This window comes from Stylophora pistillata, chromosome 14, assembly GCF_964205215.1.
Source record: "Stylophora pistillata chromosome 14, jaStyPist1.2, whole genome shotgun sequence".
Lineage (NCBI taxonomy): Eukaryota > Metazoa > Cnidaria > Anthozoa > Scleractinia > Pocilloporidae > Stylophora > Stylophora pistillata.
In genome coordinates, this window is record NC_142532.1 from 7,451,574 (window position 1) to 7,470,421 (window position 18,848).

The window sequence follows — 18,848 nt, forward strand, 5'->3', positions numbered from 1 at the left end:
ACCTGGAAAGAATGGGTTCTGAGAAATTATCAAAAATATAGGTTAATGTGTGGTTTTGAATCACCATGCCGGCGGGGGCTGGATGATTCCCAAAATATAGTTTGTTATTTACAAGTTAATTAGAGTGTTACCCTAACATCTTTTAATATAATAACGTCAAGTATAGACAGAGTTGTCAAGTCTCCTGGGTTACATGCACGTCATTCCAGTATCCAGGAAGAAAGTAAATACGGCTAATTTGTGTAGCTAAATACATGAGATTATGTTAAGGACCCCAAAGTTGAGTTCATGCCACATTAAGAGCGTGTCGGAGCATTTCAGCCACTCGTTGTCAACAAGTGCGTAGTTGTTTAATGCCAATTGGGAGCAACTGCGCGTACGACCAGGCGAAGTTTAAATGCGTGTTGTCCGTCTTGATGTAACACAAGCTTCAAGTTCTTTGCCTCAACCGAGGTAGGCCAGAGTTCGAATTCGACCATTCTCATCTTGTATTTGACTTTAAAATGTTTATAGAAAAAGCACGTCATTTCGTATTCAGGTATTGGAAAACGAAGTTGTGACTTGTTATTTAGTTACTTCGTGCAGTTTTTCAATTCTTTTCTTCCTTCATGTTCTTATGTGTAGTTAACCTTGAGAGTTAATGACCATGATGGCGCATGCGCTTGCAATAAGTTCAAAACAGGTGCAGTTACCATGTCCTAAACTATCCCACAGTTAATTGCGATTTTGAGACAACCTCTTTTTTTCAACTAAATCTGGAGACCAGCGCACAACATTATTTAATTTATTTAATTCATTAACCGCCTCCCGGTTAGCTCAATGGATAGAGCGCTGGACTGTTGTGCGGGAGGTCGAGGGTTCGGAGCCCCGGCCGGACCAAAAATAAAGGTCTTAAAACAAGTGAGAAGAATATACTACCTTTCTATGACGGAACTGAATAACGTATACGCATGCGCCAGGTTTTGCCGAGGAAACACGGATTTTGAGTCGTTCGCATGGTTGATTTCCTATTCGGTTGCTTCGAGGCGTCGTTTTCCTTGCCGCTTTTCTTTTACAGAACAACCTCCAAAAATTTGGTACACCCCCCAAAAATTTTCAAAATTAATTTTCTCCTTTAAACCTTTGGAAATAGGAAAGTGCCTTTGACGAAAACAGAGTTCCTCGGTTTTAAAGGTCAGCCCTTATCATTTTCCGCTAATTTCGCTAAATTTTAGACCGAGGACACTTGAGCCCGCGTTGTTGACCGCATACCTGCTGACTTAGCATTCATTATTCAGCTCTGTCCTTTTCTATAACATCAAGAAATGGTTGGATACTCTGGTCTTCTCGGATAGGGACGAATAAATGGAGCTCCTGTCTCCTGCAGAATTAGGGGGGTAGAAGAGGTTAATTTCCCACGCACGAGGTTACTGTGCGATGGATGTCCTCCCCTGGGGTGGGATAGGTGGGAAGGTGAGATTAATATGGACTGAAGCGGCTGCTAGAGGCGCCTGAGAATGCTGACGTCCGATGTCAACCTTAATAACATTGTAAAACCTTAACATTACCTTAACCTATTAAGGTATCGTATAAACCTTTCACCTTTCACCTAACCTAGTTCAGATGGGCGAGTGAACAGATATAAACAGTTCAGTGAATCTTGGAAAGCTTCAAACAAAGATTTTTCTAGTCTTAGTCTTACTTCGAAGAACCGACTAAGTAGTGACAAGAATGAATAGGCAATTAATTCCTTTTATCAATGACACCTTCTAGGAAGACGATCTACTCGGTTATTTTTTCTGAAACCATATTATGCCTCATTCTCTCTTGTCTGAAATTAGCCCAAGAGGTGCAGAGGATTACAAAAGATTCTCACTGGTTCTCAGAACTGACCAGTAACAAATGTACATCACTCCTTCCATTTCACTTTCTTCAACAGGGAGCGTCTTCATTGGAAACTCACATCTCAGTGAAAGATCATGGTATTTCTTTTACCACTATCTCTTTTGTTTTTAATGTTTCCCAAACTGAACACTCAGCAATGCGGCATAGACAGTTACTCTATCTATCAAAGGATGCTCAAGGGCCATACGTTTAAGACATTCAAGGCCAGACCATTGTCACTTGACTGTAAAGAGGCGTGCGTTTCTGACTACAGGTGCCAAAGCTACAACTACGATTGGTCTCGCAGTGTATGCGAATTGAACAACCGGACCAAGGAAGCAAAACCAGATCACTTTGTTAGAAGTGAAAACAGATATTACGTGCGTGAACCCAATAAAGGTACGATTCAGAATTCGTTGACACAAATAATTTAAGTAGCAGGCACTCGAACAGTAAGCGAGTAACACGCGCGAGAGAAACGCAGTGACTGACCTTCACGCACAACTGGCTCTCGTTAGCGCGTGCTGGTCTGAATCGTTCCACCCTGGTTAAATCTAGAGTACAACCAGTCTATCCTTTTCTGCAAGTCGTCGACGAATTCCGTCGCGTAAGGCACCTCACATCCAAACTTCAGCGCGGCGCGTTAATCTTTATTTGTTTTTTAACTCTTTTTTGTTTTTTTTGACTCCGCAAGACGAACTTCGCCGAAAAGGAGGGACTCCTCGTAGTTAAGTTTAAATCGAACAAATGCGACGCAAGCTATGATTAAAAGGACTTAAATCGTATAATTATCTCCGAACCCATCAAATTTCGTTGTGGACTACGTCATGGGTAACACAATCCACGTGACGTTTTCGCGCAGTCCTTGTTATATATGATCTCAAGTTAAAACCTCTTTTTTTCCTGGTTGTCCAAGACTTCCTTAATCTCTCAAAAAACACTTTTAATGCCTCGTAATTGAACCAAGATTAATGACAAGGAATAAAAATGAAATTTATTTTTACATTTAAAAGCTCAAAAGAAGCTTGAAATTCCACTGGTTACTAAACTTCGGTGGAACTAGGATCGGGGTGAATGATGGGAAGATTTTGATAAGTAGTTTTTTAGAAAAGCTGTTCAAGATAAAAATTAGTGATAATAATTTTGAACGACGTATCAACCTCGTTGAGGTCATTTTCAAGCTGATGAAAAGGAAAACTTTTACATATATGTACCAAATTCAAATCGTGAGAATGATAAAGGCGATAAAATATGGAAATATGTAAACGCTATGCGTAAAATAGAAGTGATAAAATTGCAAAGGAGACAATACAAATAAATTAATATGGGAGTTGACGAAAGTAAAAATTGTAAATTATCCGAAGATACCGTAAATTATTATAAAAATAGCTTTGCGCGGATTGAGTCTGACTGTTTGTTCAAGCTTGGCTTAATTTCTTTTATAAAAAGCATCTCGTAAATTAGGCAGCCGACATAGTCTGCATCTGTGCGATGCAAACCATGTCGGCTATACATGCTGGAACCTCTACCAACGTGCTGAAGAACACAAAGCATCTCAGTCTTCAATCCGGAACCACATTAAAGAGCGCCATGGGCTTACCCCAAGTGACTTGCATCACAGTTTCAAAATCCTGAAGAAATGCAAAGTAAACTGGACTGCCTAATTTACGAGATGCTTTTTATAAAAGAAATTAAGCCTAGCTTGAACAAACAGTCAGACTCAATCCGCGCAAAACTATTTTTATGATAATTTACGGTATCTTCGTATAATTTATAGCTTTACTTTCGTCAACTCTCATATTAATTTATTCGTATTGTCTCCTTTGCAATTTTATCACTTCCATTTTACGCCTAGCGTTTAAATATTTCCATATTTTATCGCCTTTATCATTCCCACGTCTTGAATTTAGTACATATATGTAAAAGTTTTCTTTTTCATCAGCTTGAAAATGACCTCAGCGAGGTCGAAACGTAGTTCAAAATTATTATCACCAATTTTTATCTTGAAAAGATGGGAAGATTGGGTGTAATAAATCCGAATAATCAACAGTTTTTATATTTTCTTAGCGGTTGTATTTTCCATGGCATACTGTAGTACGTTTACCTATTTTTGAAAAAGATATTGGCACCTAAACCTTGGGATCAAGGTTGGGTTTCTTTGACTGCACATTTTGTGTTTTCAGTTTCCATCGGCTCCATCCCTGAGTTGCCAGCCGATTCGTGTGCCGAGATCAAAGCGGACGAAGGAGATTCTGCACACAATGGTAGCTACTGGCTTGATCCCACAAGATCTGGAAACGCTACTCTGGTGCTCTGTGACATGACAAATGGAAGTTAGTCCTACTAATTGTTAATCCTTACACTCCAAGAATCGATTGAAAAGTAAATTCTCCCCGAAATAGATATATTATCCGGCAAGACAAAATATAAAAGATATTCATTTTGATGTGACACGAAATCCTTTCATCGATTTGACAAGGAATTTTATAGCAACTAGATCTGAGACTTTATTAAGATAATAGGCTCCGGAAGTAATTATATTCTTTGGTGGGGTAGTGGGGGGGGGGGGGGGAGGGAGGTTGCTCCTCTTAGTTATGTGATTGGTGAAGAATTTTCGCCCTTTATTCTCAACAAATCAGAATCAAAACTAAAGCTAGACGCCAATTGGGAGTTTGTTTGTTTTTACTTTAAGTTCTCATTGGCTCTTTGAGACATTTTCCCTTTTTCTGAATGGCTGTGGTGATAACTTTGGTTTTGGCTTTACGACACTCAATCGAAATGCTATCTAAAAAGACAAGAATTGCGTTCAGTTTTACAATCCCCAAGAGGTTTACCGACAAGCCTCGCTTTCCTGTGCTCGGCCCAGTTTCCGTGAGTAACGGCGAAACATCTCTAGCATGGATCTCCGAGCAATGCTCGTGGAGTTTGCGCCCGAAAATGTTGTAATCGTTACGGGAATAAATAAGTTGAAATCAGATTTTTGTGCTTTATTATTTCACCGTTTTAGTATATACCAAAACATTCGCGGCTCGGTAAATCTCCAGCCAACTCCACTCGGCTAATATTTGTGTTAAATATCAAATGATCTGATTTGTTGTCGACTCCAACCTTTCAACTCTAACAGAGCGGTTGAATTTTATTGCTTTTTTTTTTTAAGTTGCTGACTTCTGCAACTATCATCGATGCAGCATTAACCACGCAACCTGCGTAAACCATGATCTCAACTACACATGTTCGTGTGAAACGGGATGGACTGGGAGCTACTGTGAACAAGGTAACTAGTGAGTCAGTGATATAGATCACATCGAAAAATACCGTGAAGACATAACGTTATGCGTCTGCCCTCCAATAGATCATAAGTAGGAACCAATCAAAATGCGTGTTTAATTCAGCTTATCATATAAATCTCCATAGATGTGGACGAGTGTACTGAGACACCTAATGTCTGTCCGGTTCAGTCAACGTGTCACAACTCTTTGGGTTCCTACCACTGCATCTGTAAGTCTGGTTGGAAGAATACAGGCCCCGACAGTTGCGTTGAATTAAACTTGTGCCTTGAGGGAGTCAGTCACAGCTGCCCACCAAATTCCTACTGTATCAACATAACTGAAAAGAATACCCATGAATGCGAGTGCTCCTACTGCTATCACATGTCTAATGATAGCAGTACATGCCTTCGTAAGTATGGAAATATTGTCTAACAGTGGAGCTAAATATCACCGCAATTGGCAAAATTAAATGACTTGTTGTAAAGGATTCGATTCGTTTGAGTACCTCTTCTATATGCGCCCACAAAGTTATGGAACTGCCTTCCTAGCTATATTAGTCGTAGTCCCAGTGTCGATACTTTGAAGTCATCTCTAAAAATTTATCCCTTTAAATGCTATTTTATCTCTTAAGTATTGTAGGTTTTACTATTCTATTGTCTATTTCTTATGAGAAGCGCTTTAGAACTTTTGTATAAAGCGCTCTATAAAGGTAGGTAGGTAAAGTCTGTTTACGAGCCTAGTGGCCCATTAGGCCGGTTTCTGTAGCATGAAGCGACTAGGAGTATTTCTACTCCCCCCTGGATGGGATGCTAGTCCATCGCAGGGTTACCCCCAGCATTAAATTGCCGGTACCCATTTATACACCTGGGTGAAGAGAGGCACTGTGAGAGTAAAGTGTCTTGCCTAAGAACACAACACAATGTCCCGGCCGGGGCTCGAACCCGGACCACTCGATCCGGAGTCGAGCGCACCAACCATGAGGCCACCGCGCCTCCACATAAAGCGCTATATAAATGATATTATTATCATTATTATTATTATTATTATTATTTTTATTATTTTTATTATTACTACTATTATTATTATTACCTTACTTTTGGTTCGCTTCCGGTTAATGCGACTGGTCGACAGGTTTAGGTTCAAGACTCTGGCGGGTCAATGTGTTGTGTTTTTTGAGCAAACTACTTTACTATCACAATGCGTCTCTCGACACTGGAGTGAATCTCGTTGGCAGATAATACCATGTTACTGCCACTGAAATGTTGGTCTAACTATGAGACATTCGGGGGGGGGGGTAACCTTCGATGAAGTCCAGGGAAGGGAGTAGCAAGTCTCGTACCAAGACCTTCTTAAGCCAAGCCTACATTTCAGTTACATTTGTACGGTATGATCTGGGCGCGAGATTACGACTAACTCTTAGTCGCTTCATGCAACAGAAAGAGGAGATAAGCTCCGGCTCGAGCGCGGACTTGACCATACCCTCTCGTTCTTCGCTTAATGCAGCTCGGAGTTTATTGTGGCAGGAGAAAAGCCTTCCATGAGATTGATTCCTTCGTGTAGGTCTTAATAGAGCAGTTTTTGACTGACTGTCGTGAAACTAAAACCAAGGTAATTACAAAGGCCAATCAAAACGAAGGTTTGCATCATCATTAGCCAATGAGGAATCAAAGTAAAAACAAGCAAACCTCTAAACAAGGGCGGGAAAATGCAGGCGATCAAGTCATGATTGGTTTTCATTGGGCGTCTGATTGGTTAAGAGCATAGCACGAGTTTTCTCGACCAATCGCAGACCGAAGTTAAGAAATCTGAAGCAATCCTGGATTACTTTAGACACTCAATTAAAATTATTTTAGATGTTGGACGATTTAGGTCGAAACAACGCTGATTTATGGCAAGTTTTACTTTCCCGGGGTAGCCAATCGAACATTTCATAATCGAACACAATTGAAATTGCTTCATTAATGGACTGAGTTCGATTTCACGCGATTGTGTGTCATCAATATTCTGCTCAACTTTTTAAAATTTATTATTCAATTATTCTTTCATTTCTTTACACATCTTTACTTGAGTATTACAAATGACCTGTACTAGATTTCAGAAGTTTTCAAATAAGTGTCCAAATACCAAAACCAAAGTAATCCCTGCGACCTGTCAGAACAAGGTTTACTTTATAAGTAGCCAATGGGAACTCAGAGTGTAAACAAGAGAGCTGCTGGTAGCTCGGAAAATCGTGGATGACTAAGTCGCGATTGTTTCTAGTTTTGCATCTGATTGGTTGAGATGATAATATGAGTCTTCTGAACCAATTACAGTGCAAAGTTAAGTAAAACCAAACAATCCCGGATGACTTTCAACACTCAATTGAAAATTGCTCTGATATCAATGTTACATTACTTACAATTAAGATTATGTGCAGTCCGATTGGTTGCTTCAGTTGTTTTGGCCTTTGTTCTTTCTGGACTCTTCAGGTACGATACAAAACATGTCCCGCGCCCGGTTAGCTCAACTGGTAGAGCGCCGGACTGTTGTGCGGGAGGTCGTGAGTTCAAATCCGGCCGGACCAACACTCAGGATCTTTAATTAACTGAGAAGAAAGTGCTGCCTTTGTAATAATATCTGCAAATGGTTAGGCTTTCTAGTCTTCTCGGATAGGGACGATAAATTTAGGTCCCGTCTCCTGCAGGGTTGGGGTAGGAGACGTTAATTTCGCACACACGAGATTACTGTGTGATGGATGTCCTCCCCGGGGTGGGATGGGTGGGTAAAAAAAGGGGTTAGGTGTCAATTGGAACGAAAGTTCTGTTCTTTTCTCCTGCCATTCCTGTGGTGCATCAATTAAAGTAAACTAAACTAAACTAAATTGTCATTATCCGATTTATCGTCTATGCCAAAGACTGACCAAAATTATCTCTGTCACTTTTTAAGCTGATTGTCGGAGTGAAACCAAGTCTTATTACGCGACAGAATTCACCAAGAAATTGATATACTACTATGTTCAATGTGGTTGGTGGGGACTCTGGCGATGCATAAGATCAAAGTGAGTTTTAATATTTTAATACTGAAATTTTCAAATATGTGTCGAAAGTGCGTCTAAACACGAGCTAGAGTTAGAGCCGACTCATTACCATGGTCTCTCCGCTTCTTTCCAACCTTAGAGACATTTTCGAGGAAAGAGATGATGAGAAGAAAGAAAATTATCAACTGAGAAATTAATTTGATTAACCTTTCTTCTTCCAGGATCTGATTGTTAATTCTCCCCTCTAGCTGCTCCACGTTTTCTTGTTAATAGTTACGAGAATTTGGTGTTAGATCAAGATAACAAATTCTTCCTAATAAGTTTGAGTATTTTCAATAAATGTAGATGAAGATACATGTCAATCACATCTAAGGGTTACCGGGGGTCGAGAAAAATTCTCAGAGATAAATATATTAAAAAATGCTTGGGAGAACTGCTATTCCGGCAAAATCTTGAGAGTGAAACGGATTTATTGATTCTTGCTCCATGAATACAACTTGTAAAATTTTAACGATATCAATTGGTATTGGCCTCTTGTTAACCACACAATGCCGGAATTTTTTTTAGGTACACGAAAGTTTCAAAACGGGTGGAGAGATCTAGGGAGGTGTGGATTCCCAACCGTGATGGCGCAAGCTGTCCTTGTTTATAATAGGTGTATGACTTCAACCATCACTGGACAGCACTGGTATATGGAAAGGAACTTTTTTTAATAGAATTTTCTAAAACATTGCAACCTAAAAACAGGACTGTGTCCTCAAACGTGCAGTTCAAGCTGTTATGGAATATCTAGAACCATTTCCTTGTGCAAAAAGTCAGTTGTTACGAATTTATTTTTTGTCAGTGGGTATTTTCACTCACACCACCTCTGACTGAACCGGGTCTCTGTGATTGTAAAACGTCAAATGAGGGTGGAGTGGGGGTGGGGTGGGGGTATCGTATTGAACTGTTGTTCCTGTTATGTTAAATTCTTTGCCTTAAATACAAAGGCGCGCTCTAAAAGGAACCTTAGGTCCCACTGGACCATTTGTCAATCAACCGTCGTGTGATGTAGAACTCTTAGAGTCAAGTCAGCTTGAGCTACAGCTACTCCAAAGCAGTGAACAGCGGGCGCATTCCTCAAAATTGTTTTATGTCTTCATCACAATACAAGAATTTTTGAGATTTGTATTTCCTTTCTCCAATGGAAACTGTCTTTATTTGTGGCGGTAAATTTGAGATCGAAGTCGGTGGTTCGCACGTGACCTCATGCCACCATGCTGGTGGAAGTAAACAATAGATATCTCATTAGCTCCTTTTGTTCGTCTACCAGCATTTAAATTTGACCCGCACACGTCAACGGTGAGTGACAAATGAGCCTAAGTCTTCCCAGGGAAGACTTCCTTATATAGCGCGCCTTCGTGTTTTAGGTGGCCGAACACAGTTTTCGCGCGCGCTTTTGCTGATGCAATTCAGCATGCGCACAAGGATTGCAAAAAACAAATACTTTGTCAATAGAGCAGTCATTTTATATACTCAAAACGTATCCGCACTATCTGTGCTATCTTTCTTTATAGTTGGCGCAGTGTATTGAGGGCTTTAATCTTTTATTACAAAGACATGTTAGAAAAGTTAACGGTGCAAAGAACCCAGCAATTCTCAGCGTTTTCGTCGTTACCGAAAGAACCCAATTAAATGTAGCGCATGCGTAGTAAGTAAAAAAATTGCGATTGAATGGAAAATTGCTTTCTCGGAAATATGCCTATTTCTTGAGAACCACTCATTAGAACTTCACAAGATTTGGCACAAAAATACTTCACGAAATAAGTAACTGGATTATTGAAAAAAAATGATTTTTAACAAAGGAAATTCTAGATAATCGAGTGAACCTTCAACAAGGAATAATTAAAGATCTCTGTTAAATTGTTGGCAAAATGGTGTTAACGTGTGGGTATCGTTACAAGCAAATTATAAAGAAAATCTAATGACTAGATTTTCTACAAATAAACAATACCGATTTTGATAGCCTGTTTAAATTTAATCACGTCGCCATGGCAACGGCACTTACGTCAGCTTAACTATCGAAAAAATAAAGTTTGTGTTGTTAACTTGCTTGCTGCCAGTTTTGGCGACCGAGAGATCAAGGGTTCCAGAGAAAATGGTGAAAGAAACAGGTATCAAAATCTGTGTTCAGCTACCTTAATTTCTCACGGTGGAAGGTGGGTTTTGTAGCCTTATTGTTTAGTATAAATTTCATTGAATACCTCCTTTAAAGTTGCTATCATTGTAGATAAATGTTAAGGTACTTTTTACCTAATTTGACTGTGTTCAGATTCCTTTCAGGAAACAAGAACCTTCCAAAAATACAAGAGCTTTAGAACTTGCCTCGTCCTCAACATGAACTTTTGCACCACAGTTGGTGGTGGCGCCAAGCTAGTAGGGACCTTTAGCAAACCACGACGGGTACGGCAACGAAGACGTAGCAAAATAAAAGATCGAATGGGCAGAACAATAGCCAGCACTTGCGTTTAAAAATTTGTATTTTCCGGCTCATCCTCGGTGTAAAAACCTGTAAAGCTCAAGAGTGACGTAAAACAAAGACAACAAAACACAAAAAAACAATAGCGTACAGCAAAACAATACCTCATGAAACAAAGAAAACCTCGTCAGGGTTTTACACCGAGGATGACCCTATTTTTCTAAGACGTCTTCTGCAAAGCAACGACGTGAAATCACCAGAGTTTGCGTCTGCGAACGGAAACCGTGAGGGTAAATTTTTGAATTTTCATTTGGAATTCAACACTGCTTATCTACGTTCTGCTGAAGTTGAGGTGGGGCACTGCTCGAGACGGTAAACACAGGCAGCCATTTTCGAAATTCTGGGTAAAAATAGAAACTCATTTTTCAATCGATTTCTTCGTTGGTGTTGCCGTCCTGACTGGACCACCTCGTAGCCTAAAAATTTTCAAGTTTCTTTCCTATAATTTCTTTCATCACAGTTGACCTGCAAGGATAATTTCTTTCCTAAGAGTGATACAATTCAACTAATTTTGTCGCTGATTACATTCTATCCCAGTAGACATGTAACTATACTGATAGATCACCAAAAATCTCAGTTTAATATCAGTTGTTATTCCTCATGATAAATTCATTGTAACCAGATACAACTTATTTGTTTGCTGCTTCAGTAATACTTGTATTACTGAAGCAGCATTCACACGCTTGTACACAAGCGTGTGAATGATATCTAAACTGTAAAACCAGTTAAAATTATCCACAGGCCTTTAAGACAGAGAATAATTGATATTGTCAGTATTAAAAATGTGTGGAAATTTTTTGTCTTAAACCTTTTATGACCCAAGTTTTCTCACTACTTCTTGCCATGCAAATATAATTCATTGTGATTAAAACACTATGTTTTCCTGTTTTTTTTTTCTTGATTCAAATCAAGCGTAATCTGCAACAATAATCTCTGTACTTTTAATCAACATACGACCACTGCCATTATCTTTAAAGTGCAATGACAGCACAATATGTTAAATACTTACAATTCTGCTTCACATAAAGCTACTAGCTTCAACATTTTCTAGTAAAAGATACCTCAAGAACAAAACGCCAAAACAGGTTATTGTGATGAACCGTGTACACAGTGCTTCCACAATAATTCCTCCAACTCAATTTCTTACCACAATCAAAAGCAAGTATAAAGATTTTCACAAAAGTTCTCCACATAACACAACAATTAACTAGCCTGCATATTGTACTACAAAGACTTGTCAACAGTGGCATGCTCTGACCTTGATGAAACTCTCGATAAAAAATCTAAGAACAACTATCTTAACCACATAAAGATGACAGCTTTTCATGAGCCAAATTTAAAGTGGTTTTGTGATGCGAGTTTCATTGATTCTTTTGATGTCTAAGAGTGACTAGAATCAAATTTATCCTCGCAATATCACCTCTGAATCACACACTAAGGTGTGGAAATGATCACCAACTAAGGAAGTTATTGATTGTTCAACAAATTCTCCTTGTCAGCACCTCAGGAAATATTGTGATGGAGAACAGAATGGAGAATATGCACACTGATGCTGGGTTTAAATTGGAGCAGAGATGAACCACTTGCAAAATATAATATCAAATAAGAATCAATGTAAAGGTACTGCCTTGTCTGATAAAAAAAAAACCCATCTGGGCTTCAGGTGCACAGAAAACTATAGCTGAACCCACTTAGAAGTGGCTGTTCTTCATTGAGATTGACACCCAACTGTACCTAATCCTTAGGCCAAGTTTTAGCTGGAAGAAATGGTTACAATAGGCAGAAAATGTATTCATTCAGAAGAGAGCCCACATACAACTTCCATCATAAGAACAACTCGATTGAATGTACTCGTTTTTAGTCCCAAGAGCGCTACCTACTTTTAGGAGTTGAAACTGTGTTGGTATTAGCTAATGAAAATCGTAGACCTGTTATGCAGACAGCAACTAGTGTAACAACAGGATAGAGAACAAAGGTTCTCAAAAAGAAAAATTAGGGGAAGATGGCATGGATTACCCTTCCTTTTGGTACAGGGAATGCTGAAAACATATTTAACTGCCATCTTTATTACAACTGTTTTGGTTTAAAATGATGGCTGTTTAAACAAGTTTTATTTCCATTTCCTTTGTCTTGCATGCATTTTCATAATTTAAACAAAAGAAAATGATAAAGTCTGAACAGCAAAAAAGCACAACTGAATATACATTGTATTTCTTTTAACAAGTGTCTATCTGAAGAACATTAATGTCACTCATAACTTTCTTTTAAAAGGGCATACTGGCTACCATAATGTAACTGTCATACTCCAAGAAAAATAATAACTTGACCCCTATTGGCTTTACCAGAATGATTTTAAACAAGCAGCCAAACAGAGAAAATAATTTTAAGCTACCAATTACACATAACAGGCATATTACTTTTCCCACCACCTCACAGTCAATTTGACCACCACTTTAGCTAGCTGTGCATTAGTATTCCCCATGACATTGACTTTGATGTTAGTAGAGCGAAACAGTTGTTAAGTTGGTTACAATCTCTACAATATTCTGGACACTGCAAGCTGTTTCTTACAATGTTTGTCAATTGACTTTGTTGTAGAAAACATACAAGGTTAACCTAATCAGGCAAAAATGCAGGAAGCTACTTTTAATGTTGGAAGTTCTGAAATTTGCCCACTTTTGGAATAAAGAATTTTTCTTTATTTTTATCAATAACTAAAACTGAGTTTTTAACAATTATGCTCAATAGAATTGACTACTTACACTGCTTTCAGTCCACTTGTTGGGAACCAGTGGTCTTTTCTGTTGTTCACTGACAACTTTCTTCATGTCATCATATGTAGGATTTGAGGGCACCATGTCAAAGAATGGTAACTCAAACTGCTCTGGTCTTATGCCTTAAAACAAATAACAATGCAAGTAATCGATTTAATTCACAGGATAATAATAAAACAAGGGAGTTAGAAAATCTAATGTAAGAAGTCATTTCACCTTTTATATCCTAACATCAGTATGCATACTGTTCTTCGCACATTTCCTTCGGTGCTGATCGATAGAATTTGTTCGACAATCGGGAGCTTTCCCAATAAGTGATCACTTTTTTTTTTTCAGTCTCATGCCCTTAATAATTCATTCAAGGGTAATAATGTAGGGATAAATTAGAAGCCAGTCACTCTTGGGGAAGATAAATTGTTAAAAAAAGGTAACAGGGTCTTAGAGAAGTGATGTTTCCCAAACCTTACATCCACCTTGATAAAACTCTCCATTTAAAAATTTGATTCAAGATGAGAAAGTGTTCAGCTGCTGTTACAGAAGAAGGGACACATTTGTTTGTTCATAAAGTCATACTAGCGACCAGAGTAAAGTAAACATCCCATGCAGCAAATGGTACACTGTTCATAAGTATTTTTCCCGTGCATATCTAGAGAATAATAAGTACAGAGCCTCTAAGGAGTTAACAGTTTTCTTCAAGCTTCGGTCTCAGAAAACTGTTTTGGAACAGAATATGTCCGAGGACAAATATCCAGGCATATTTTCACAACAAATGGAAGCTATTGTTTAATAATCACATAATTATACATAATATTTATAGATGGAGGGGTTACCTTCTGTAAAAGTTCTCCTGGTTATTTCCCACAAAGTAAGACCAAGTGAATACACATCAGCTCGTTTATAAGACTCAAACGATTTAAAAACTCCGCCTTCCAACAGCTCTGGGGACATGTATCTTGGGCTTCCCCTTGGTTTGTTTTCTGTGATGATCTTGTCTTGTGACCTATCGTGCACAACACCCAGTCCTAAACCTCCTATTGAACAAGTCAGATTTGACTTCACCATAATGTTTTTCAATTTCAAGTCGCAATGTGCAATGGAGTACTTTTCCTTTCGTCCATAAATTTCACCATGCAAATGATTCAAGCCGCGTGCAGCTGAGAGAGCTAAGGAGCACATCTCTTGAGCGTTAACAGTTCTGTGACTGAGGAAGTCATACAGTGACCCATTTTCATGAAATTCCATCACGATGCATCTGTATGTTGCTTTATTCCAAATAAATGCAGTATGGCAATGCTGCACTCTAAGAATGTTCTCATGGTTTCCTATTTTGTTGTTCACATCCACTTCATTCTTAAAGAACTTCTCCTCAGTAGGTAGGTACAATTTTGCCACAACATCATCACCATGCCAGATTCCTCTCCATATTTTTCCATATTTCCCTTCTCCTATGACTTGAATTAAGTCCACATCCTGGGCGGCTGTGCGCTGAGAGAATTTTGACACTCCAGACCCACTACATTTTCCACATTCTCTAGCATTACAGCTGCCATCTTCATGAAATGAAGCTGAATGACGGGCATATCTAAGATTTGGGTATCTACCATTTTTTAATTGTCTCTTTTGTAACAACTGATATACCACACAGACGACTACAATGCCAACAACAAGAGCAGCTATAGGAGCAAAAATACTCAACAAGATGAAGTTGGTGCGTTCAACTTTCTCAAATCTGGTGAGAGTAGATGCAGCTAAACAGAGAAAATAGAGAAAATGGTAAATATAACCATACACATGTTAACAATCATGGAAAATGAATTCAATTATCTTATTAACCTTTGCATAACATGTTTATAATTCAGTGCCAAAATTTTTATACATCTGGGCATAATTTATATTGACCTCTATTATTCTCACTTCATAAGAAAAATCCCCGCTATTATTGGTCAATTTCGCAGGCCTGCTGAATTCAAAAGTTTGATTGAACTGAAATCTTCACAAATCTACAAAATACATTAGATTGCGAGTACATTGCTCTGTTTACCCTTCTCCTTAACAGAAATACAACTGAATCATTCTGTAAGATCATGAGTCAGGATAAAGGAACTGATTGGCAACTTAAGAGGCATGGAATTGTAAAACAAATTCTCCATTTTGGTACCCAAGAGAATGTGTGAGATCAGTATGGAAAATATGGAGAATTCTGGTAAGGTGTGAGGAGATAAGTCTATTTTCAAACTTATCAGGTTTCATAGCTAAGGGTATTAAGAAAATGTGAGATAGTTCTGCAAATTCTCAGATGTATGCACAGTAAAAGTCCTCAACAACTGTCAATAACAAGTAACAAGCGCTTACTTGATTCTGTTGATGGAAATAAAGGGGTAACATTCCAGTTACACAAATTTTCCTCACAACAGACAGCTGGAGTCACTGGATTCTCACAATTTATCCTCTTGTATTGTGTTCTGAAAACAGCCCCTTGACACAACATAACGATCATGCTCAACCTGCTTGAGTACTGAGAAACAGCCCAGTCCTGCATAGTATCTCCCATTGGTATCTCCGCAATCACTACACATGCATTCTACTCCTCGATTGTCAGGAGGGGATGCAAGGGTCGCATTTTTTTGGCCTGTAAGGTAAAATAAGAAGACCTTTCAATCAAAATCAGCAGACTTCATTTATTATGATAATCCTCTGATCCCTAAGAGACCAGCAACTAATTTCTCTTTACAACATTGAGCTAACCGCCTCCCGGTTAGCTCAATGAATAGAGCGCTGGACTGTTGTGCTGGAGGTCGAGGGTTCGAGCCCCGGCCGGACTAACACTCAAGGTCTTAAAATAATTGAGAAGAATTTGCTACCTTCCTATAACATCAAGTAATAGTTAGATATTCTAGTCTCCTCGGATAGGGATGAATAAATGGAGGTCCCGTCTCCTGCAGGGTTGGGGTAGGAGACGTAAATTTCCCACACATGAGATTACTGTGTGATGGATGTCCTCCCCTGGGGTGGGATGGGTGAGAGGGTGGACTAGCACGAATGGTTCGTATGTTCCTTTCTAGTCCTTCCCCACTGCAAATAATGCAGTGAAAATGGAGTAAATTAAATTAAACTGAATCACACATTAAGATCAGGAGAATAAAGGAAACGATCACTAAATAATCAAAAGAAGCTTTTGATAGTCAAAACAAGTTCTCCTTGAGAACAGTTTGGATAATGTGTGTGGTGTAAGGGGTTAATACTAATGTATTTAAAAGTAGCTGTGGCACACCATTGAGTGGTAACCTACGATGTTGCTACCACACTCCTACATGTCTTGAATAAATGTCTTGCATTCTCAATTTGTGTTTTGTAAGGAGATCTTTCCCAATTGATTTTGCATTCTCTTGGTTCACCATAATTTAAATGCTACTAGATATTTCTGCGTAATTTTTGTCCTCGTGTAGGATCAGTTTTTCATCTCGAAACTCAACTTAAATTTCGATCTTCAAGATTCTAAAAAATTGAAGATTGAGAATGAAGGATCAAGCTCCCAGGGAATGTGAACTTGCACTTGAGTGGTACTGCAAATGCAAAACTTACCTGGCCACCCTGGTGGAACTGACGGAGTCACATTCCGGTTACACATATTTTCTTTACAGCAGACTATGAGATGATATGGTTTGTCACATTTAACAATGAAATGCCTCTGATGTTCAAGACACCCACGTGACACTACCTAACTTTGGTTCTGGTCATCTGGTCTAACTGAAGAGAAACAACCAAATCCTGTTTTGCACTGGGATTTCTCACATCCACTGCATTCACATTCTATGACCTGATGGGAAGGACCTGTTGTCTGTGTCAGATTGGCTTCACCTGCACAAGAAAAAAAAAAGAAAACAATCCAATCAACAAAACTTGCCTAGAGACAAATATTATTTACCAGTTCTCAGAGATATCTAGTGCAACTGTGGAAAGTTCATTCTGAAGAGAAAGTTCATACTTTGACAGGCTTCAGTGGGATCTAAATTCAATAACCAGACTTAATTTAACAAGTAGACTTTAATCTTTTAATCTTTTTCAAGCTGACACGTACGCTTGCCATATTTGTAGATTATGGTATATTGGCTGATATACCATAATGGCTAAGCCAGTAAAAACTCTTGAATTGCATTATCCAATGATCTACTTTTTAATAATACCCAATACTCGTCTAGCGTCTGCCCTATGACCCTGAAGTTTAATCTCAATGCAGATATATCAAGGCTTAAGGAATGGTTTACTCACAACTACCTAGGAATCAATAGCGCCAAAACGCTGGCAATGGTACTTGGCAACAGCTCCTACAATTTTGAATTCTTTATGGACCCGCAGCAAGCTATTGACGTAAAGCCGATCCTAAAGATCCTGGGCGTTACGCTGGACAATAAACTCTCCTTTAATGATCACGTGACAATTATGCAAAGAAAAGGCATATGCAAAAATCGCCTCTCTCCGCAGAATAAAGCGTCTTTTACCTTCTTCTATTATGATCTCTTTGAGTTCAAAACGTATGTGTTACCTCATTTGGAATACTATTTCCCTCTTTTTTTGGGAGTCTCTACTTCCTTGAAAAATAAACTGGAAAAATGTAATTTTTACGCGTTAAGAACTGTGCTTAATTTAAGTAGATCTACTGAGTACAAAGACTGTCTCAGGCCTGCTAGTATGGACACCTTAACCCAAAGACATTTTATTGCGTCTTAAATCATGTTTTCTAAGGCATACAAGCTCTAGGGAGCTTTGTATATTTCTAATTTTTTTACACCCAGAGTCTGTCATTACAATTTGCGCTCCTCTGCTCTTAATGTTTCCCAGCCTGTAAATACCTCTAGCCATATTCATAACTCTTTTTCATATATTATCTCTCATTCTTGGAACCAGTTACCATCTTCAGTTAAATCGGCAACCACTCTATCAGAATTTAAGTCTGACCTATCTCGCATAACTACGCTTGGCTGTAAGTGCAATAAGTGTATCAGTATACAATTGTGGGGGTAGGGTTATAAATTGGTAATTAGGCTTGGCCGGTTAGGGCTTTAATGTTAATTGATTTGGGCTGGTAGGGTTTCAGGGGAGAATCAGGATTGGGATTAGGGGTAGGGAGCTAGCTGATATTTTTGCGCTTTTATTATATATTTAACTTGGACATATATTTATATACACATCTTTATTTCATTTGTCGAGCGTTTTTAACATGAGCCATTAGGCTCGGGGGATTGGGTAACCACCCCCTACGTTACCGACGAGAAAAAGATTTTTGTTGTTTTTGGGTACGGGTGGAACTCACTGCGAATGTTTTATTCATGAATAACTTACAGGTGTTTCGTTTTCTTTGTCTTTTGGTGTAAATACAATCTTGAGTCGTCAACAAGTTTATAACCCTC

The 18,848-nt window shown here is 38.7% G+C and overlaps 1 protein-coding gene and 1 pseudogene across 2 annotated transcripts; one reads left to right on the forward strand and one right to left on the reverse strand.

Annotated features, from left to right (window-relative positions):
* Positions 1–83: 83 nt before the first annotated feature.
* On the forward strand, positions 84–11,552 carry LOC148716342 (uncharacterized). Its single transcript, XM_088744698.1, has 7 exons — positions 84–453; positions 1,919–2,262; positions 4,047–4,196; positions 5,021–5,137; positions 5,278–5,541; positions 8,058–8,169; positions 8,716–11,552. The coding sequence occupies exons 2-7, from the start codon at positions 1,959–1,961 to the stop codon at positions 8,798–8,800; spliced, it is 1,032 nt and encodes a 343-aa protein (XP_088600824.1). The 5' UTR covers positions 84–453; positions 1,919–1,958; the 3' UTR covers positions 8,801–11,552.
* A 33-nt stretch (positions 11,553–11,585) lies between these two features.
* LOC148716343 (activin receptor type-1-like) lies at positions 11,586–18,300 on the reverse strand (annotated as a pseudogene). Its single transcript, XR_015995181.1, has 5 exons — positions 18,247–18,300; positions 17,023–17,344; positions 15,793–16,069; positions 14,271–15,188; positions 11,586–13,562 (listed from the first exon to the last, which is right to left on the reverse strand). The product of XR_015995181.1 is annotated as an activin receptor type-1-like (transcript).
* Positions 18,301–18,848: the final 548 nt, after the last annotated feature.